At 35.0% G+C, this 22,972-nt stretch overlaps 3 protein-coding genes across 3 annotated transcripts in view; 1 reads left to right on the forward strand and 2 right to left on the reverse strand.

The window, feature by feature from the left end:
• The window catches only part of LOC149422436 (thioredoxin, mitochondrial-like), a 289,804-nt gene that overhangs the window by 118,883 nt on the left and 147,949 nt on the right, over window positions 1–22,972 (reverse strand). The gene's annotated exons all lie outside the window — the stretch shown is intronic.
• Uba2 (Ubiquitin-like activating enzyme 2) overlaps window positions 1–22,972 on the reverse strand; it is a 28,444-nt gene that overhangs the window by 1,486 nt on the left and 3,986 nt on the right. Inside the window, exons 5-11 of the mRNA XM_089633808.1 lie at window positions 14,963–15,077; window positions 11,515–11,689; window positions 9,495–9,574; window positions 5,606–5,777; window positions 2,771–2,938; window positions 738–991; window positions 215–344 (exon numbers count right to left, since the gene is read on the reverse strand). Of these exons, the coding sequence (XP_089489934.1) occupies window positions 215–344; window positions 738–991; window positions 2,771–2,938; window positions 5,606–5,777; window positions 9,495–9,574; window positions 11,515–11,689; window positions 14,963–15,077 (1,094 nt within the window). The remainder of the gene's footprint in view (window positions 1–214; window positions 345–737; window positions 992–2,770; window positions 2,939–5,605; window positions 5,778–9,494; window positions 9,575–11,514; window positions 11,690–14,962; window positions 15,078–22,972) is intronic.
• Window positions 18,692–21,139, forward strand: LOC149422446 (uncharacterized). The gene is made up of 5 exons (XM_089633519.1): window positions 18,692–18,775; window positions 19,153–19,215; window positions 19,317–19,409; window positions 19,538–20,007; window positions 20,806–21,139. Exons 1-5 carry the CDS (start codon window positions 18,692–18,694, stop codon window positions 21,137–21,139), a joined length of 1,044 nt encoding a protein of 347 aa, XP_089489645.1.

Raw genomic sequence — 22,972 nt, forward strand, 5'->3', positions numbered from 1 at the left:
AACTTAGGACCAGTTGTTTCGCAGAAATTCAGGTGTGACAAAGTCATCAGATGGCCATTCAGTGCCATTTAGGTTTTTTTGACAGTCAAAAGGTTCTCGTCAAATGCCGATTCTAAGTCCGTTACAGGTTTTTAACAAATTTTGATCAACAGAAGAGGGCAACTATCATGTTGTTATAATAAACTAACACAGAAGGCAATAAAATGACCAATACCTGCTCCATTTCCATTGCTGGCTTCTTTAGGCTTGAGGCTCTCAGGATCTGCCACAATCTCATATTCCTTGGCATCGGGGTCGTGCTGTATGACCACGCGAAGTTCATAATCTTGGTGGAAATCATCAACCTGTTGATATTTTTTTCAAAATTAAAAATTGCCTTTTGTTTCATTATGTATAGTAATATTATGCATTGCACAGAAAATTATCCAATTATTATTAATATGAAGATCATCAATAGTATCGCAGATGTTTGAATAGCTCGGATGTGTCTGATTCCCTGAGGTTCAAAGAGCAGTATCGACGTAGTCTTACCGTACTGGCAGGACGAACGAGCATTCCAGATTCAACAGTCGCACACAGTTGACGTCAGTTCGGCTATGGAGACATACACCTCCTTTGGGTCTGAACTTGCCTATGAGGATGAAGCCCGGGCAGTCCAGATAGGAGACGTCTAGAGGCTCGGGGAAAGGAAAGTTATAAGTATGTGTTTACTACTGGCGACAGACTGAATGACTAACCATCAAGACGCTTCCATCCTGCACCCCCAACTCCTGCAGCGTTTTGGTGGCGTTGTCCTCCGTCTCGCCCTCTTCGGAGGAGATGAGCACAGCGCCGACACCTTCGTGCAGCGCGTCAGGGGCCACCATGTTCAGGCGGCCGATGAGAATGGCGGAGTTTAGCTCACCGCAGGTCAGGGTGCTCACGTTGCACACCAGCACCACAGAAGGCTTGGGGGAGCAGACATAGCACTTGGGGTTGGGCGGATTTAATCCTGATAAAAATAAAAACATAGGTTATATTAAACTTTATAACCACCTCATTCAGACAACCACCAGAGAATACAAGGCACAAAATCAAACAGAAGGTGGGGTGATACAATCCTAATGGATTGGTTTCAACGGAGGAGTTTGGATTTTGGAGGAGTGTCCCCAGTCGGCGCAAACCAATAGTCAAAATTTATTTTAGCCTACGCATGAAAATTGTAATTTGAAAAACATCAAAAACATGTCATGCATAATTTCGTAAATCTAAATCTGACGGCCGGTTGTGGTTTAAAATTTCGATTTTCGTGTTCATTACGCGCTGGTAATTTATATAATTACCGGCGGGCATACATATATTTTTTTAAAAAGAAAGACAAACATTCCCTGGTAATGAATAATCTGACAATATTTGAAAATCTCCTACTACCATTACAGTAAGCGGAAAATGACGCTTGTGTTGTGATGGAGGACTTAGCCAGCCTTTTCTTGGGTGAAATATTATAAAAATTACATCAAAATAATGTAGATAAAACTATCTTTCTGATGATACCTCAAATCTATTATTTCCACAATCAATTTATATCAAAAATAATGAAAGAAGACGCTTTGACACTAAAAACGCGGCAAATATTTCGTTGGCATTCCACAGAAAAATACTTTGTAAAAAATCTGAAAAGCTAGAAGTCATTCCAGTATTTGCTGCGTAAAGAACGAGAATAGCCCAAGCGATTGTGACCTTGTTCTTCATACAAATTCCTTATACATAAGGGTCAAAATCGCACATAATTTTTTTTTTTAAATTCGTAGATAATGTGCCGCACTCACATATGCGGTCCCGGGATATGACGGGTTAAAAGGCCAGCCGAGGTGGTAATCGACTGCGAAAAATGTATTTTAATGGGAATAAGTTGTATCTTTACGAATTTACTTTGAATACCTACGCGAATTTGAGGGGGCGCCGTAGAACTTTCGAATTACTTTGGAATTCTTGTTGTTTGTTTTTGGGGTGTTATGCCGTGTTGCGCTTGTGTTGTTGAAGATGTGATTTTCTTCGGATCTACCGGATCTGCCCTGATGATGGACACTGCAACGCTGTCCGAAACGTCGGCTAAAGAAGGAGTTAGCGCAACACGGCATAACACCCCAAAAACAAACAAACAAAAATGCTTTTGGCCGTGAAAATCTAAAAACTTACTTTGGAATTCGTTAATTCGAAATTTGGTTTTCAATCTCCTGTGGATTTCAAATTAACTGGGTTCTACTTTCCCATTTTCCTACAGATTTTGTATTGTATTTTTAATTTGGATGTAGGACAAAGTGATGGATTAACACGCTCGGAATGTTGTTTAATTTTGGTGGACTTAAGACAAACTGCGTCTTGAAAACACATTAAAAAAAATTTTATTATTTTTTTTTTTCACTTGTCTCGTATAAGTAAATGCTTTCTGAGAACAACTGCATACTTAACTCAATTTCGCCAAAAATGGTCTGTTGGACAAAAACGAACTAGAGCGACGAGTTGTTGCATACTGAGGACTGTATTCTTAACAATAATATCGATCTGTTGGCATACATCACAAAAAAAATGTGAATGGTGAGCTCTGGCATTATGAAATTAACTTTTATATTAACTGGCATTTGTTTTCTTTAAAATAAAAATTCAACAGTAAAAAAAATAAGATTCCAGATTGTGTATTCCATAATTTTCAGTTGTTCAATAAGAAAAAAAAATGTTTAAATAAAAACTAGCTGTTTATAAATAGATAAATACAAAAGTATGTAATTACCTCGTTCGGGGACAAACAACTGTCCACGGTGATTGGGCTTCAATCGCAAGTACACAGACTGGCACTTCTCAAATTCCTTGGTGAGAATATTGAAGGCATGCATCACCACGATGCCGGCCACAATGGCGTTGGTCGTTGCAATTGCGGGAATAATATTACCAGCCATGGCTGAAAAATACAAATGATAGTTGTTATTATGCATATACATATATGGAGTAAAAAAATATTATTTGCGCCTAGATGTAGTAGATATTCTCAGTATCACCCTGGTTGCTTGAAATGGCTTTAATAGTGTTTTGTAACCAGATCTGCTTAGCCAGGTACTTATCACCACTAGCTCCAGTCACACAACAGGGAATGCCATAATCCGCAACCTTTTAGATATAATTAATTTATGTGAATTATTTATACACACACAATTAAAATAATACATAAACACGTAAGGCTTAGCCATAATTTTATATAATAACAAAAATTGAAACATTCCTTAAGGGTACATTTAGGGAATGCAATCCCGGTATACCGGGATCCCGAAATACCGGGATCCCGCAGACATTTTGCGGGACTAATCTCGGTCGAAAATTTTGCGGGATCCCGCTGGACTGGCGGGATTACAGAGAAGCTTCTACAACTGCATCGACGTCCAGTTCTTCCACATCGGCTCATTGTGAACCTCAACCATCAACAAATAAAATCACTGACCATTTTTCAAGCGAAAACAATACCGTCGAAAAGAGGGTATCACGAATGGTGTCTAAAGATGGTTTACCATTCCGAGTTTTCTGTACCTCGTAGGATTTGCAAGATCTTTTTAAAGCCGGGGTTTTAACTTACCAACATCGTCTAATTCTATCAAATTAATGGTTATGAATTACGGCAAGACACTATATGATGGTTATTCAAGATCTTTTAAAGCTGAAAGAGAGCAACTACAGATTTACCCTCACTTACTCTGAATTACTTCGAGTCCGGTGGATTAAAATTGCTAATGACTATTGTGCCAACCAGCGTGGAAGCTGAACGAGCTTTTTCAGCCGCTGGCTACCTTGTGTCCAATATCAGAAGCCGTTTATCAGATGACACTATTAATACTTTAACTTTTTTACGAAGCTATTTCCAAAATAATGTTTAATTAAACTTATGATGCTCATTGTACAAGAATATTGTTTATCGTGTGAACGTTATTATTTAAATTTAAGTTTCAGTTCAATTTCAGTTTCAGTGCCGGCAATCCGGGCGTTTATTTTATTTTTGTACATAGATTTCTTTTACCCACCTCACTAGACAAAGTCTGTTCCGAGGCGGGTATGTTATGTAAATTTATGTCTTATCTTATTCTTTGCCAATTTATGACTTGAACTTTACCTATGTCTAACTAAAGGTATACCTATTAATAAATCCTTTAAAATGTCCCAACGAACTTGTTTTATTATAGGTATAAATTTAAAACTCTAAAAGCAAGGTTGGTAGATCGAGGTCTTTATTATACGATTGATTAGATATCTAAGTCCACTCTGCTGGATCCCGCAAATACCTGGATCCAGCGGGACTAAGATTGTTCAGTCCCGCAAATACCTGGATTGACATTTTCTTGCTGGATTGCATTCCCTAGGTACATTAATGTTTACTGTGAATAAATAATAATTATTGAAATTAAGCAACATAAAATATATAATACCATGAAGGAATACATAACATTATGAAAGTAAATGAAACGATTATCTGTGATTTTTGTTAAAAAGAACATCCCCTCCAGGAAAATCTCCACATAATTTTCCAGGAATTTTTTTATAATTTTGTATCGCTATGCAACCCGATGTGATAGTAGGTATTAGTTGGTTCGGTTAAAAATGTACATCCAGACCCCGCGCAGTAAAGTCTCACAGTCCTAAAACCGCAATGCTAACCGTTACCTTACTTTTCTGTACAGGGTCTGGTAATTTCAATGTTCGCTCACCAGCGGTAATGTACAAATGATGTTGTGGTTTATTCAAGACATGCTGGAACTCTCCTGGTAACAAAACAATTGTCACATGGTTTTCCACCAGCTCGTCAAAATCATACTCAGCTGTGGTGTTATGGCATGTTTACTGTTTCTTATGTTATAAGTTGATAATTTAAATTGTTTACATTACACAAAGCAGCATCCAAAAAAGGTATGCAGATTTCTTGGCCCAGTTGTTTTTAAAATCTCCCGCCATTGTAACGTGTGTGTGGATTTCACGTGGTTCTAAACGTTTTTTAATGTTAGGCGGAAATGTGGACTTGTGTTTTAATTCCTGAATTGAAAATTTACATGTTTATCTTTACATTAAGTTTCGTCATTTTGCACATACAAAGATTTTAGAAAGCGAAAAAAATATTAATTTTTATATCCCTAAATATGTCAAGACGCAATCCTAATGAAGATATGAGAGAATTTGTCACTTTTTGTTTGGGCAGCAATTGGGTTAATAGTGAATTGAATATTATTATTAAGCATATCCTTTTTACTATCGTTTTCTCATTAATGTCTGATTAGTTCAGTTCCCCTCCCATCAATTATTTTTACAGTTGTGTTTATGTCTATGCTTGTATGTCATAAGTATACTTTGTATTCTGATGAACAAAAGAGAGAGGAAGGGTGGGAAGTAACTGGCTATATCTGGTCACCAAATAATGTTTCAATACTGAATTGTGGTCTTACACCGGGGCGATACTGATATTAATCAAATAAAATTTACTTGCGCACGCTGGGATTTGAACTCACAACCTGCGGATTGCAGGTTGAGAGCCTTACACCTCGACGACGTAGGCAGTCTCTAAATGTTTTATTATTATTCAATATTGACTTACATTTGATATCAAAGCGTGTCTTCTGGGGAATGCCAAAGATGTGGCAGCGGATATTGGCGCAAGCGGCCACAAAGTCCATAGCACTCTTGTCATCCTTATCCCAGACAAGATGGTCTCCGGAGCCAAGGGCGGCGAGGGAATCCTTCAAAGCGCAGCAGCTATCAGCAAATACCTAAAACAGATGTTATTTATTTGTAAATTGTTCAAAGAAGCAGTCCACAGCGGAGTGCTGAAACCAACCGTATGGCAGTGAGTGTGAAACTACCAGAGGAATGATGGAAGCAGATTTAATGCTCCAGAAATGAGATCTCTCAGGCACATGTGTGCTAAAACTTTGTATGACCATATTGAAAATATGAAGATCCAAGACCATTAGATGTTTTGGGCATATGCAACAGATGAACGAAGAAATGACAGAGAAGGAGAATATTATATGACACCAAAGTTAATGCTATGTCGGGGATGCCAGAGGAAGACATGGCACAACAAAGTAATTTAAATACAGTAGAACCTCGTTAATTCGAAATCCAGCGGACATCAAAAATCAAATTTCGAATTAACGAATTCCCACGTAATTCGAAATTTTATGAAAAAAAAAAAAAAAAAAAATACACCGAAATTCGATTTTCTCGGCCGCCTCTTCAAATCCGGTGGTATTTTAGTTGTAAATTCGTATTAATACCAATTATTTCTTTATTTTCGCGGCCGATTACCGTAGCGGCGGGCCCTTTAAATTCAGATATTCGCAATAAATTCGTAAAAATGCTATATATTTACGGGTAAATCGAGACTTTGCTGCGGATTTCGGTCGCGGCCTACCCTTTAAATTGAAATATTCGTAAAAATACGATATATTTCTGCGTAAATCGAGATTTCGCGGTAATTTTCCGTCGCGGCCGGCCCTTTATTTGAAATATCTGAATTTGGATTCGTAAAAATACGATATATTTCCGAGTAAAACGAGGATTCGCAGCCATATTCCGTCGCGGCCCGCTCTTCAAATTCAGATATTCGAAATAAATTCATAAAAATGCTATATATTTACGCGTAAATCGAGATTTCGCTGCCGATTTCGGTCGCGGCCTACCCTTTAAATTGAGATATTCGTAAAAATACGATATATTTCCGCGTAAATCGAGATTTCGGGGTAATTTTCTGTCGCGGCCGGCCCTTTATTTCAAATATCTGAATTTGAATTCGTAAAAATACGATATATTTCCGCGTAAAACGAGAATTCGCGGCCGTATTCCGTCGCGGCCGGCTCTTCAAATTCAGATATTCGAAATAAATTCGTAATAATATGATATATTTCCGCGTAAATCGAATTTTGTCGGCCGTTTTTCGTCGCGGCCGGTGTTTTAAGTTCAGATATTTGAAGTAAATTCGTAAAAATATGTCATATTTCGGCATGGATCGAAATTTTTCGGCCGATTTCCGTCGCGCCGTATTTTTTCAACTAGGATATTCGAAGTAAAGTTGGTAAAAATACGATATATTTCGGCGTAAATTGAAATTTCGCGTCCGATTTCCGTCGCGGTGATGAAATACGATATATTTACGCGTAAATCGAAATTATGCGGCCGAGTTTCGTCGCGGCCGACCCTTTAAATTCAGATATTTGGCGTAAACTCGTAAAACTACGACATATATCCGCGTAAAATGTATTTTATCGGCCCTTTAAACTCGGATATTCGAAATAAATTTGAAAAAATATGACATTCCAGTGTAAATCGATTCAGATTTACAAAATAATAATACTAATTAGGACGATGTATAACCACGTAAAAATACATTTTTCGGCGTTTTACCGAAACGGCTGACTTTTAGATTCAGATTTACGAAATATTATGATTTATTTTCGCAAAAATCAAATTTTTTCGAATTACACGAACAAATTTTCGCGCGCGGACAAAAATAAATTTCGAATTACGAATTAACGAATTTCGAATTAAAAAAAAATTTGTATGAAAAAATTTTTCAGCGGAATTTTTTTTTGCGAAAATTTCGAATTACGCGTTTTTTCGAATTATCGGGGTTCTACTGTACTTGGAAATGAATTAAGCAAGGAATGTGTCCCAAGATTATGCCTACCCCTGCAGGGAAATGGCGTGGTGTTTAGTTGGTTAATTTTTAACTACATAATATATAAAATGTACTGCTCGCTGATATAATAAACATACAAAAGTTCATTCATATTTTATCAAATTCAGTAATGTTCTATCAAAAATGTTTCAAAATGAGAAAAGTACATTTATGTTTTATCAAACTTTATGTAAATTATTTAAGTCCAAAGTATAAAGCTTTTTTTCAATTAGTCATGAAAGAAATAGTGGTAATGAGCTTTTATAACTACTAAAGTAACTAAATACTACATACATATTAAGGCGATGCCATACGTAGTAATACAAAATCATGTGTTTTTGGTTTGAAAATTTGGTCGCCTAGAACTGTTTCAGATGCTTTAATTAAATACTGCGAGTAGAATACATCTTGGCCTTTGAAATAATCGAGTATTTTTTATATAAGTCTTTTTATAAGCCCAGAAAAAAATAATGTAAAGGCCTATGAAAACTGCTTTAAAGTTCAAAATCTCCTACTTACGAACCCATTTTCGGTTATAATTTTATTGTATAGTGTGGAAAATTAAGTTATTTATAAAATGATCGGAAAAAAATTAAATATTTATGCCTGAACGTCCACAAAATAAAATAAAAGGCACTTTTTGGCCATGTTTTTTTCTTGCATAAATCAAAACAGGCGGATGGTGTTAAGCGGGAATTCAAACCTTATCGCTATCTACGTAAGGGTTGTTATTGATGGCGGCTCAATTTAAAATATTACACGACGTAGTGCATCGCCTTAATCCTGATAAATTGGTATAAACACCTAGAACTGGTTGTTTCATGCAATTTGTATAATTCATCAAATTACAAAGATGACTTTCAAGTTCTGTGAACGTTCTATCACTATAACATTATTGGCAAGTTGCTTCACATAGCTGATATAATAACAGAACTTGAGTACAATCTTTATGGAACTTTAAGGCGATGCCATACGTAGTAATGCAAAATCATGTGTTTTTGGTTTGAAAATTTGTTCGCCTAGAAATGTTTCAGATGCTTTAATTAAATACTGCGAGTAGAATACATCTAGGCCTTTGAAATAATCGAGTATTATTTAGATAAGTCTTTTTATAAGCCCAGAAAATAATAATGTATAAGGCCTATGAAAACTGCTTTAAAATTTAAATCTCCTACTTACGAACCCATTTTCGGTTATGATTTTATTATATAATGTGGCAAATTAAGTTATTTATAAAATGATCCAAAATAATTTAATATTTATGCCTGAACATCCACAAAATAAAATAAAAGGCCCTTTTTGGCCATTTTTTTTTCTTGCATAAATCAAAACAGGCGGATGGTGTTAAGCGGGAATTTAAACCTTATCGCCATCTACGTAAGGGTTGTTATTGATAGCGGCTCAATTTAAAATATTACATGACGTATTGCATCGCCTTAAAGTCAACTTTCAAATTTGATGAATTGTTCAAATTCTGTGAAACATTATGGACGGGTTGTTTCGGAGAATTTGAACAATTCATCAAATTTCAAAGTTCATTTTCAAGTTCTGTGAAATATTTTTCTGTTTTTAACAAGTTCTGTTTTTATTTCAGTTTTGTCAAGCAACTAGCCTATAATGATATAATAATAGAACTTGAATAGGACTTTCACAGAACCCGGAAATGGACGTTGAAATTTGATGAATTGTTCTAATTCTCCGAGACAACCCGTCCTATGTCGTTTTTCTTAGTTTGTCGCTCAATGGGCTTAATGACACATGATATCCATCGACACATATAAAATGAATGGAGAAGTGTTGGCATTACTTTGGCGCACTCGGCAATGCTCCATGTGCGTTGGTCTTTCAGCCCCGTCTCTTCTGGAACTGAACTGCTGCTTCCTGCAACTAGATTAAAAAATAAATATTAGTAATATTAACAAGTAAAGAGATCTGGAAACATTTCCTACAAGAAGTAAACAGATACTTTATGAATTTTAAAAAAGTGTCTATTCATACATATCTTGGTGTAGGAACATATTATTATACATACTTAATATTGTAAATCAAGAGCTTACACATATTTCCAAGCTTAGATCGGAATGTAATATAAACAATGCGAAAAGAACTTCTCGTGAGACAATGCCATTTCGTTATTTCAGTTTTCAAAAGAGACCAAAAAACATCTTATGTGAGAACCAAATAAAGCCAATTACAAATTCAGTTTCCAAAGGACTGACACAATGACAAGGTTTTACCAAACATAATTATACCAAATACACTTTATAATACATATTATGGACGGGCTTATAGCCTGAAGGCAATTGTAACGCGTGTGTTACTACCCAATCGTCACATAACTGCACACTCCTACTGATGCTATCCCAACTCTAGCCGGAGTTTGCCGAAGGCTCCCAAACGTTCGAGAGCAATGATAGAAAATATCATAAATGTACGAGCTAATCAGGCTCATTCAAGAAAGTACTTTAAAGGCGAGCGGAGCAAGTAGCGCAGCGTCCTGCGCTCCAGCTGGGCTTCGAGTCCGGCCGCCATTCAAGTTGGATCCATTTTTTTTATTGAATATACAAACACATTACAATAATTTACAAATGTAGATATTTCGAGGCTGATTGCGAAAAAAATAGAAATTTTTAACAAAAAATTGCCCAACTCAATTGAGAAATTATTTCTCGTGTTTGAGTTGGGGAGTGTTGTGAGTCATTATGGTTTATAGGTTGTAAAATTTCACTAGTTGATGTAGCTAAAAATTAAGGAAGTATTTTATTTTATTCCATAAAAGGAAGAAGTTTACCGACTGGAGCCTGGATATTATACTGAGAAAACATGAAACAAAATACTTTCTTTGAATTTTAATTCTAATTTCTTTGTATTTACATCTGTTTGAGGAACGAGGTCTTAGCTATTTCACACCGCCGTAGCTCAGCATGACGATGCGAATTTGGGAAATGACGCGGCGAGCTGTGGATGGATTCCATAACTACAAGATCCTAACCGTTTAGACTCCCACAGGAGGAACCTGGGGATTAATTTTCAGAGGCAAGCTGAAACCGACAGAACGTGAATCAAGATTACCATTGCAGTACTACCTCCATAAATTGCGTATGTTAACATAAATTCATCTGAAATAATGTACTCTATCTCTTGCCTACATTGTAGTTACAAATATTTTAGTTACACTCTAGTAATCCAATCTAATTAAATTTACGTATTGTATTGCATGAGAGCAAGTCAGTTATTTTATTCATGAATTCACTCCCCACAATCCCTTTGAACAAGATAATAATGCTCTACACTTAGCTCTCCATAATTACTGTGCCTTAATAATTGACATTATTGCGCCCAACGTAGTATGTGTCACAATGTACCAACCAATCCGTTCATAGATAGATCATTGTGATTATGTCATAAATAAACAAAAGCTAATAATACGACGATGCCCTTTATGTAAAGGCAGGTACTAAATGGCTAATCCGTGTATCATGAGCGTAGGTGCCAATAATAATTATTCATGTTCTCCTTTTACCCATTTAACCCCTAGAGCAGTGGGTTCCCAATTAGGGGTATGTGAGGTTGCTTGAAGTTTCATAGAATTATTTAAAATTTTGGGAGTGTCCACGGTAAACTTTTAAATACAAATACAAAGGTGGCGTTCTCTCTTTTTAAAACCGTTTAAATCATATATCCTCATGATACAAAATGAGATAGCATGACTTTTATGATTCCTTCCTATCAGGCTGAAGAAAATTGTTCTATTTTTTTGTCATTTTTTCTTGTTGTTTTGGACATTATGCCTGCTAATATTATAATAAAATAAAATAAATGCACACCAGCGTCAGGGAGGTTGTTGAAGTCCAAGGGAGCTGGGGCCCGGCGGGTCTTCCACAGGGTCTCCATGGACAGCAGGTACTGGATGTCGTCCCGGAACAGCTTGGTGAACAGCTTGGCCGGGTCGTACCCACATGACAAGGCCCAGCCGCGGGTGCTGGTACGCTCCACGTTACCCTGTTTATTACATCATTTATTTATTTATCATCACAATCAATTAAGGGTAAACTTTAAATCATTCATAAACTGCTATTTCATAGAGGGCGCTAATTTAATTATTTTAGGATGAAACCTTTTTACAAGTTACGCTTCAAATATCAAGATGAATTTTTTGGTTGCACCTTTACAAATAGTATTTGAACATGAATAAATGGTTTTCTCGGTAAAAAAAAATTCAATCCTTTAAAAAGGCATCCAAATAAAATAATGTATTGGTGACTCAATCCAAAATTGTATTTGGAAGTCAACGCCACTATATTCACGAATAAAAACGAACATGTTGTTTTGGCAAATCGAAAATGGCACATTTTAAATTTATTTGTCAACATAAAAATAAAATAACTGTGGTAATTTTTTTCGAGGATAAAAAACAGTTAAAATATCCTATAGGGGATGCCATAGTCTCACTAGCTCCAGATGGTTAGGATCAGTTGAGACTTGTGCCTTATTAACATAAAAATTAAAAAAATCAAGGGACATTGGATAATATCTGTAAGTGAAACTGTTATGTATGGCCATGTTGGCAGTCCTGATGCGTCACGTGGGAGATTATAAGCAGTGTGCGTAGTGTCAATAAACGTCACAGGTCTGAGTCAACAGTCTTTTAATTTTAATAATCCCCGATATAATAATTGGCGACGAGGATAATCGAAAAAGTTAAATTAAAAACGATTAATATTCATTTAATAGTCCAGTGTAAAACAGTGATTTCGTCTTTGTTTTTTCAATCATTTTAACATGTCTAAGAGTACTTTGCCAGTGCTGCAATACGAGTCGAGTTGTGAAACCTTCGGAATGTTTTTAGAACGTGTTCAAATTTATTTAAAAGTAATTAATATTACGGACAAAGAGAAAATTGGATATCTTTGTATAATTATTGGTGCGGAGAAATATAAAATTTTAAAAGAAACAGTTCATCCGAAAAATATTGAAGAGTTAACTTATAACGAGATTGTAACAACACTTCAAAATAAATTTGAAGAAAAAAAATGTACGATCGCCCAAAGATATAAATTTTATAATCGTCAGCAACAGTCGAACGAGGGAATTGATGATTACATTTCAGAAATAAAAAGTCTGTCAATATCATGTAATTTTGGAGCATTTCTGGATGAAGCCTTGAGGGATAAATTGGTGTGCGGTGTGAAAAATGAAGCCATGACTATAAGATTACTGTCTGAAGATGAATCGCTGAGTTGCGAAAAAGCATTTATAAATAGTAAGTCTCTCTTGTCAGATAAAACTATGTTAGTTTTATTTGATCCGTCAAAACCATTGTGTCTTACAGTCGACTCCAGTGCATACGGTGTCGGATGTGTCCTAAGTCATGTCGTAAAGAATCAAGAATTTCCTATAGCTTTTGAGTCTGCAACGTTAAATTCAGCTCAAAGAAATTATAGCCAATTGCACAAGGAAGCCCTTGCTGTTATTTTTGGAATCAAGAAATTTCATAAATATTTAATTGGTCGTCATTTTACTATATATACTGATCATGCTCCATTGTTGTCTTTATTTGCCGAAGATAAAAAAGTCCCCGTTTTAGCTGCATCACGTCTCATAAGATGGTCTATAATATTGTCCGCGTACAATTATAAATTAGTTTTTAAAAATGGACTGAAAATTCCTCAAGCTGATGTGATGTCACGTTTGCCAAGTGAACAACAATTTAATGTAGAGGAATGTAATTTTGTATACATGTCAACACCCTTAATTCCATTTTCAGAAGTTGAAAGTCATTCTGAAAAAGATGAAATGTTATCTAAAGTCATTAAGTATGTTTCAATCGGTTGGATTGAAAACTTGTCAAGTCCAGAAATTAAAAAATATTTCAAGTTCAGAAATTTACTGTCGGTCAAGGGAAAATGTCTTGTATTTGGTGACAGAATTGTAATACCAGAATCTCTTAAGTCTAAAATCTTAAATTTAATACATTATGGTCATCCTGGTATAGTCAGATCAAAAATTCTTGCTCGTTCTTATGTTTGGTGGTTAGGTATGAATCAAGATATTGAAGATATTATTTCTAGATGTGAAATGTGTCAGTCGGTACAAAAAGCTAACAAAAATGTGCGTCATAATTGGCCTATTGCTGAAAGTCCATAGGAAAGAGTCCATTTGGATTTTTTTGACTTAAAAGGTTCCAAATACTTATTAGTTTGTGATTCATATTCAAAGTGGATAGAATGTTTTTATATGAAAAATACTAAATATTCGGATTTGTTATCAAAATTAAGTGAAGTTTTTTCCAGATTTGCGTTTCCGAAAACTATTGTTTGTGATAACGGTCCTCCATTTTCATGTAAAGAATTTTCTATTTTTTGTAAAGAAAAATCTATTAAATTATTATTTTCTCCACCATATAATCCCGAGTCAAATGGATTAGCAGAACGATCTGTTCAAACATTCAAAAAGATTTTAATTAAATTTATGTTTTAAAAAAATTCTAAATTTTTGTCACCAGCTCAACGTCTAATAGATTGTTTGTATACTTATCGTTCCACCCCTACTTTTGTCACGGGTTTGTCTCCTATGGCTAAAATATTTTCATATGAGCCACGTACACCTCTTCATATTTTGACAGAAGAAAATAATGTGAATAAAAGTAAGCAATCAAGTAAAAATGCATTGAAAGAGTATGAGGAAAATGATAATGTATTGGTATATTAAGACATTTGAAAGGTCCTATGAAATGGGTTCAGGGAACTATTAAGTTAAAATTAAGTTCATGGGTGTATTTAATTCTTTTAATCGGAGGAGAGGTAAAAAAGGTCCATGTTAACCAAATAAAAAAAAGTTGCATAAAGTTAAAATCAAATTATGAAAATCCCGATAAATGGTATGACTTGGGAAGTCAAGAAAATAAAATTTTTAGTGAGCCTTTACCCAGCACTAGTGGGAAAACTGATGTAGTAACTAGGGCTGGCAGATTGGTGAAACCTCCTGTCAGATTTAGTCATAGTGATTATGTTTAAGTTTTATTTGGTATTGTAAATTGTTTGAAAATAAAAAATAAAAATAAAGGAGGAAAGGATGTTATGTATGGCCATGTTGGCAGTCCTGATGCGTCACGTGGGAGATTATAAGCAGTGTGCGTAGTGTCAATAAACGTCACAGGTCTGAGTCAACAGTCTTTTAATTTTAATAATCCCCGATATATATGAAATTATGATTGTACCTGGCTATTCACGCGCATGAACTATTACACCAAGGACTAAACAATTCTTAACATACCTCGCTGTTGGCCGTATCGGTCCCGAGGGCTCGTTGGCCTGCGTCTCCCGCCGCCTCAGGGTCCTCCGTGTCCGGGGACACATCCTGGTCTGGGTCCTCCTCTCCATAGAGCTGGCTGGGAGATATAGTAATAATTTTACACATCGCCTATTAAACATTGCTCATTCAATTTTCTTAACCCTTGGAATGCCAGCGAATCAGTAGTGAATTTGCTAGGAACTCACCGCACTTGCCTCGATTTTATGGATTTTATTTTGAACCATAAAAAGCTCCTAATGTACTAAAATAATTTTTATTAGCTTGGCAAGGAAATAATATATCATAATGTTTTTATAGCTTGTCGTTTCGTCACTTACAAACATTGTTTGTTTATCTGTGAAAAAGTGTGACGCAAATTCCGTATCAAAATGTGATAATAATTTTTCGTTTTCAACTGATTTTATTTACAGGAAAGCCTCACATTTCTCAGAAACATTTCTCTGAATGCAAGTATTCATCCTGGGGAAACTACATAGAATACTTGTATGTGATTAATTAGATTATAAATATATGAACAAGTTATCTGGTAATTTATTATTATTATTTATTATTTATTAACGCCCTATTGGGCTTTTACATAATAAGTTGACAGTATATGTATATAAGTGTAACATGTACATGGATAAAATAGCTAAATATAATTTATTCATAAGGTAATTAGAAAATAATATGGTAAAGTAAATGTATGAAGGTATAAAAAAGTATGAAGGCTAGACCTTTTTTTTTAAAGCTAATAAATACTACAAGTTAATACTTAGCAAAAAGGTCTAAAATTAGTTGCCTTTTGAAACTCTCAAAGTTATTAACACCAAATATGTCGATAAGTTTACAATATTTGTTTGCAAGGTGATGAATTCTTGGAATTGGTGAGTACAAAGAGTAGTTAGTATTGAGGTTATTGTTACATTTAAAAGTGTCTATGCTTCGAGTTTGTCTGGCAGGTACATTCATATAAATTAATTCCAATAATTCAGGGCTGTCAATGAGAGATTTGATAATTTTGAATAAAAATAATATATCAGTTAGAACTCTTCTATCCGATAGTTTGAGAAGTCTGGTTTCGGTACGTAAGTTATTATAATTTATAAATTCGATGGGAATATTCATTTTAAAATTGATGTACCGAAGAAATTTATTTTGTACCTTTTCTAAGGCTTGAGAATGGACTTTGTAGAACGGTGACCATACTGTTGAATTATATTCTATTTTACTTCGTACTAATGAGCAATATAAATGTTTTAAAGTTAACACATTTTTAAACTTTGCCCCCAATAATTTACAATACAATTTCCTGATACATCAAAGGTAAATTATTGAGTTGGATTGTTAGTTATCTTAGCAATAGGGTGCTTAGAGTAAAGATTAATTCTGTACAATCTAATATATTTCAGGCCACAGGTGGGGTTCCTCGAGGATCTCACCTCGGCCCAATATTTTTCTCACTATTCATCAATGACATTGTTGACCAATTTAAAGATGTAGAAGTCCTACTATTTGCTGATGACTTAAAAATATATAAAAGAATATGAAATGTATATGACTGCCAAATTTTACAGACTAACTTAGATCAACTTAATCAATGGTTTGAACAAAATGCTTTATTTTTGAACATTCAAAAATGTCAAGAAATACGATTTTCTAATACTCAATATCTTCCATGAATATACAAATAATATTAAATTAATACCAGTGTCACAAATTCTAATATTCAATGATAACTTCATTAACATGCACACATTAACGATATAACTAATAAAGCTTTAAAGATGCTTGGGTTCCTTTGCAGATTTTAAGTCCTTAGATTGTTATAACCCTCTATATTTTATTGGTTAGAAGTCAAGTGGAATATAATTTACCTATTTGGTCCCCTTTGCATAGAGTTCACTCAAACAATATAGAGAGAGTTCAGCACAAATTTCTTAGGTACGTAAATTTGAAGTTCAAAATTCCAATTGAACACATTAATTATGTAAGTTTGATGAATCAATTGTTACACATAGTCATTACAAACCTAATTAACAGCCCTGACATCGTTTCCACTATTAAATTACATGTGCCGACTAGGAACACAAGACAAAATGTAACATTCTTCTGCAAAACAACCTGCAACCAACTATCAGACACACTCACTAACCAACAGGGTGCATGATCTGGGCAACAAGTTTGTGGGTACTGTTGACATTATTACCATCTCCATTTATAGAATTAAGTGTAATCTATATCAGCATTTTGTAGAATCCTACAAATATAGTAGCATTGGTAATGTAGCTTTAGTGATTTGTTTTATGTAGTATTGTTCTACTTTCCATATTATTTTATTTTACTGTTACGTGTTTTACTAATATTGTTTCATATTCAGTTTATTGTTATTTCATGCATTAAAAACTTTGTGTATAATATTCAATGACTCAATAGGTATATTCTGTTCTTAACATCCATGTAAAAGCCCAACTGGGCGTTAATACAAATACAATAAAAAATTACTAAAACATTATTTTGCAAAAAAAAAACGAAAATAATGTGAGTCAGCACGTGGCGGGTCGCTCATCTTTTTATCTGGCACGTTAACCGGTAAACTGTGGCTCGACCGCCGGCGGGCTTTTTTGAAATCCGGCGGTTTTTTTTTTTTTTAAATGCGATTTTAACCCTTATGTATAAAGAATTTGTATGAAGTAAAAGGTCAGAATCGCTTGCGCCAAGTTCGGACTAGAATTAGCTTTTTGTTTGATGAGGCTACGAGCCCTGTACGTGTAAATATAAATTATCTATGGTAAAGTGGCGTCGCTTGTTTTATGAGTTTATTTCCAACGGTCGGTTTCTGAGTGAGCGTTAGCTAAAAACGAGATTAATCAGTTAATTCAACAAATAAACGTAAGTAATTGTGTTTTTATACATAGTTCATTGACCAAGTAATGTGTTTTGATAAATATAAATCATTTTTGATATTGTAAATTTATAAAAGATGACGTAAAAGTTCGCAAAAATTTTGCAGGAACAATTTTTACTTTTTGGATGGAGTTATGTACATGATATATTACATTATTTGGAGTTATTCGTGTATCATTGTATGGAAAAAACAATTGTTATTATATATCGAAGCCCTGTTTTTGTCAATACTTCGTGATTATTTAAAAAAAAAATGATATGTCATGTCATGTGTCAAAAAAATAGCTGCGCGTAAATATTTGATTTTTAGATGGGAATATTTACGTGATCATTATGTTATTTTGAGTTATTCGAATGTCATTATGCAGGGAAAACAATTGAGATTATGTAACAAAGCCATTATATAGTCGATATTTAGTGAAAATATTTTAAAAAAATAAGTTGTGCATCTCTACCGTTTCACACAAATACATTGAGATTACTTTACATGTGTTAGTGTTTCAACCGACAGCGCCACTTTTTTTACTGCTAGCGGCAGATTTTAAAAGTTGTGTTATCAACCAATTCGCGTAAATTGTACAAGCAGGTCCAAGAAAATGTAAACTATTGTTTACGGAAATATTTTTATTGGTATTTATTATTTATTATGAAAAATAGTAATAAATATCACAAAAGTCACAGTATTAGTAAATATCACAGTTGTATAGGGTGTCCCAAAAAATAATAAGAAAAAATATTTTTTGTTTATTATTATACAAAATTTATAAATACTAGTATATGTCTGATTGTTCCTATTATTATAGAATGGAGACTAATACTGGAGAGGTACGCGGAAGAAGGACTGGTGAGGCAGCGCCGGACGGAGAGGCAGCGCCGGATGGAACGATGGTATGTTTTTTATTGTTATTATTTGTGTATTAGTAGTAGTTATATTAGGTTGGTTGTTTGCTTTTTTTTTTTTTATAGTGAATACCTCACAAGAGTCCCAACTGCTCCCGTCTGGAGCCAGTGAGACTATGGCATCCCCAATTGGGGGATGTTGTGAGGCTGAAGGTAAGTGGGGAAGGGAAAGAGGAAGGTGGGGAAGTACCTGGCTATTCAGATCTAGTCACTAAACACGGCTAAAGCCATTTGGAGCAACGTTTCAATTCTGAATGGTGGTCTTACACCAGGGCGATACTGGTAGTATCTTCCACTCTGGAAACTGCTTAATTTTTTCCAGAATTGAAAGACATTAGTGTAACAATAAATGTTTATTTTTTCAGGTTCCTGGAGCCGACAGAAGAGGCGGCAGAAGCACCGAAGAGGCAGCGCCTCTAGCAATCACGGTATGTTGTGTATTAGTAGTAGTTATATTAGGTTGATTGTGTGCTTCATCTTTTCCAGAATTGAAAGACATTAGTGTAACAATAAATGTTTATTGTTTTAGGTTCCTGGTCAGCCAATAAAAAGGAGGAGGCTAGACTTGGAGGAGCCCTCGGATGATCCAACCCCTTCAACCTCTACAGCTCCAACGACTCAGGTAATTATAATAAGACTAGGCTAACTTTAACAGTGCAATTTTTGTATTTTTCTTCCTCAAGGGCGCTTTTCAATGAAAATAAAATAATTTCGCATAGCTGAATATATATTTTTTCTTTCTATATATAGGTAGTCGACAATATCATCTTCGAATTTATCGGCTTCGATAGCGAAGATGATGACGAAGATGATGTCGACGTAAATCCCGATTGCGGTGGTGATCCCGAATATATCCCGCCCCTGGGGATCGAAACGGATGTGCCTGAGGAAGAGTTGGAGCTGTTGGGGGAGGAGGAGGAAAACCCCGAGGAGCAGTCCTTCACCTGGTCTGAAGACTTCTCTTCGTTCACGGGTCAGCGGGAAAATTTTACCGTCCTTCAGCCTGGCCCATCAACAGAAGTGTTCCCTCCGACAGTCGCTGCATCTGCCTATGATGTTTTCTCCAAAATATGGGACTTGGAAACAATGTCCTATATTGTAAAGGAAACGAATAGGCATGCATGGAGCGCACTGGACGAGATAACTACCGAAGATGGGGTATTGCACATGGCCGCCCATTCTAGGCTGAGGGAGTGGCGAGATGTGACGGTCCCTGAACTGTATTTGTTGTTCGCAATATTTATAATAATGTCCATTTGTTACAGAGCTGCCTTACCAGAATACTGGACAAAAGATATTTACTTAGAGATGCCTAAATTTAGGACTCTAATGTCTTATGATAGGTTTTGTCTGATAATGCAGTTCCTCCACTTTAGTGACAATAATGTCGGTTCCCAAAAAAAGCTTGCAAAAGTTAAACCACTATTGGACATAATGAATGAAAAGTTTTCCAGTCTGTACACTCCTCGTGAAGACATTAGCATAGACGAGTCCCTGTTGCTCTGGAAGGGTCGCCTAGGTTTCAAGCAGTGCATCCGCACTAAGGCGGCTCGGTTCGGCATTAAAACCTATGAGCTGTGCGAATCAACAACAGGGTACTTGTACCGCTTTATAATGTACACGGGAAAGGGTACAGAAGTCGAAGAGAACCACCTTGGGTTTTCGAGTAAAACTTCTAAAGTTGTACTTAAACTCATGGAGGGGTTCTTTGACAAAGGGTACTGCCTTTACATGGACAATTTTTATAATAGCATGCCATTGACTAGGTACCTGAAACAAAGGAATACCGATGTTGTCGGTACCCTTAATCGCCGCCGAAAGATGGTACCTCAGGTTATTAAAGCCATGAAGAAGAGTGTGCCACGGCATACGATTGTCGGTAGACACTGTGGTGACTTTTCAGTCGTTGCTTGGAATGATATTAAAATTGTCACCATGGTGTCTACCTTCCACAACACCGAAACGGTCATGGGTCAAAGAGGGTTAGAGAGATACCAAATGCCTCGATCTGTGGTCAGGTACAATTCCTTCATGGGTGGAGTGGATACCAAAGATTCGCTGTTGTCCACTTACCGCATGGAGAGAACGCGAGGTCACAAATGGTACATTAAGGTATTTCGTCGCCTGCTCAATGTCAGCATCCTGAATAGCTTGGTGATCTACAGGCAACTTCAACAAGACGCTGTGCCCATTCTTCACCGTACATTCAGGAAGCAATTGGCATTTGAGCTTATAGCGCGACACTCTCCCTTTGTGACAGCACCCAGACCGATTTCTTCTAACGACAGTCATATTCTTCCTGCGCACATCAGATTAGAGAATTTTTCACATTACCACAGAAACGGACAATAGGAATCGCAAAATACGCAAAAGGTGCGTACTTTGTACAAGGCGTAAAATAAACAAACAGGTCGATTCCTATTGCGTAAAGTGCAAAGTTTTCCTTTGCATGGCGTGTTTTGTGGTTTATCATAGAGTTGCAGATTTATAATTTTTTTTCATTACTTGCTAAAATCGCTTTTTTTCCATTTAGATTATATTTTTTCTCTTTTGTTTAGACTATTTTTTTTACTTTTTTTTTAGTTTTTTTTTTTTCTGTTTTCATTCAAAAATATAAAAATTGCCATGACGAGGAAATTCATTATACCTAATAGTGGCAGTCCCATAATTACAGTTCAGGGAGTGTGTTAATTGTTGCAAGGTGTTGTTATTTATGGTGTTTGTTATTTATGGTGTTTGTTATTTACGGTGTTTGTTATTTGCTGCATTGGTGTTTTTATTTTTTTCTTGGATGTTGGTATTTGTGGTTGTTTTTTGTACATTGTGTGTTTGTTATTTGTGATGTTTCTTATTTGTTGCGTGGATGTTATTTGTTGCTTGGTTGTTATTTTTTGTATGGGTATTTGTGTATTGAATTGAAACGCAAGTGCATTGGTTAATATTTCATGTCCATTCATTGTATCTTCCACTTTTTAGGAGGATAGAAACAATGTCTAAAAATTGACATATTATCATAATAAATATGTATATGTAAAATAATATTTTTCGTAGTCGAGAGCCTGGCCTCTGGACCAAAGTTTGAAAAACACGTGTTTCATATAATATAAAATGAAATAAATATGATGAAACATAAATCTCCGACTTTTATTTTTATTGAACCACCCAGTACTTGAAATTGAAAAAATGCATTTTATGTTATATAAAATTGAAATAAATATTATGAAAAAAAATATCACTAAAATTTATTTTTATTCTCCTTGAATCATGATTCTTTGAACCACTCTGTATTTCGATTACAATGTGTATACAAGAATGGCGGCCATTTTGGAATTCCAGATATTGAAATAGACTTCAAATTGGTGAACTGTCTGAGGTAAATATTCTACATATTAGCATTGTTTTGGATATAAATTCATTATCGAAATAATAGGTGTTAGGTACCATTAGAAAGGTAATTCTATCTAGTTTATTTTGATGTAATTTTTACAATATTTCGCAATATAATTGTGTCAAAAATCAGGCTGGTAAAGTGACGGCAAAAATGTTAGAAAATTTACATCATAGTGCATAAATATATTTTTAGCATTATTTATTTACAGGTTTCTAGTATAAAAAAAATATTATTAGTAACAACAATAGTATGAACTACCAAAAACTGAAAGAATTGCTTTCATAACTTTATACAATACGACACAAAAAAATTCTAAAGTGCACGCTTGGCGTGAGATTTTTTTTTGAAAAGCCTAAAATATTTTACATTTTCAAAACAACGTAAATGCCATTATTTCTTTGAAAACACCTTTGGTTTGTTTTTTTTCATATAGGCTATTTATTCAGGTTTGTGTGGAAATAATAAAATCCGTTTATATTCATATACATAATTTTTTTGACAATTGTTTCCCGAACGGGGGAATTTTTTATTAATTTTTCAGATAAAGTTAGCTATTCTGGGAAAACGTCTTACGATATAATCATGAACTATATATGAATAATTAGCTACATTATCTGGTAAACAGAAAACAATAAAAAAAAGCAAATACTTAGTTTTTTTTCCGAAATTTGAGAAAAAACTCATCAAGGTAATTTTCGCGCTGTTTCCGAAATCTGCCTCACTTTCAAGAGGTTAAAGGTTAAGGACGGGTTGTTTTGGAGAATTTGAACAAATTTCAACGTCCGTTTTCGGGT

The sequence above is a fragment of the Hesperophylax consimilis genome, chromosome 7 (genome assembly GCF_061612785.1).
Source record: "Hesperophylax consimilis isolate HC1 chromosome 7, BYU_Hcon_1.0, whole genome shotgun sequence".
Taxonomy (NCBI): Eukaryota; Metazoa; Arthropoda; class Insecta; order Trichoptera; family Limnephilidae; genus Hesperophylax; species Hesperophylax consimilis.

Excerpts from the sequence above, each read along its gene's own strand:
- LOC149422446 (XM_089633519.1), top strand. The coding sequence starts at position 18,692 with ATGGAGACTAATACTGGAGAGGTACGCGGAAGAAGGACTGGTGAGGCA. Across the intron at positions 18,776-19,152 it reads CAGCGCCGGATGGAACGATG|GTTCCTGGAGCCGACAGAAG; the intron begins GTATGTTTTTTA and ends TTATTTTTTCAG. Across the intron at positions 20,008-20,805 it reads GATGTGACGGTCCCTGAACT|GTACAATTCCTTCATGGGTG; the intron begins GTATTTGTTGTT and ends ATCTGTGGTCAG.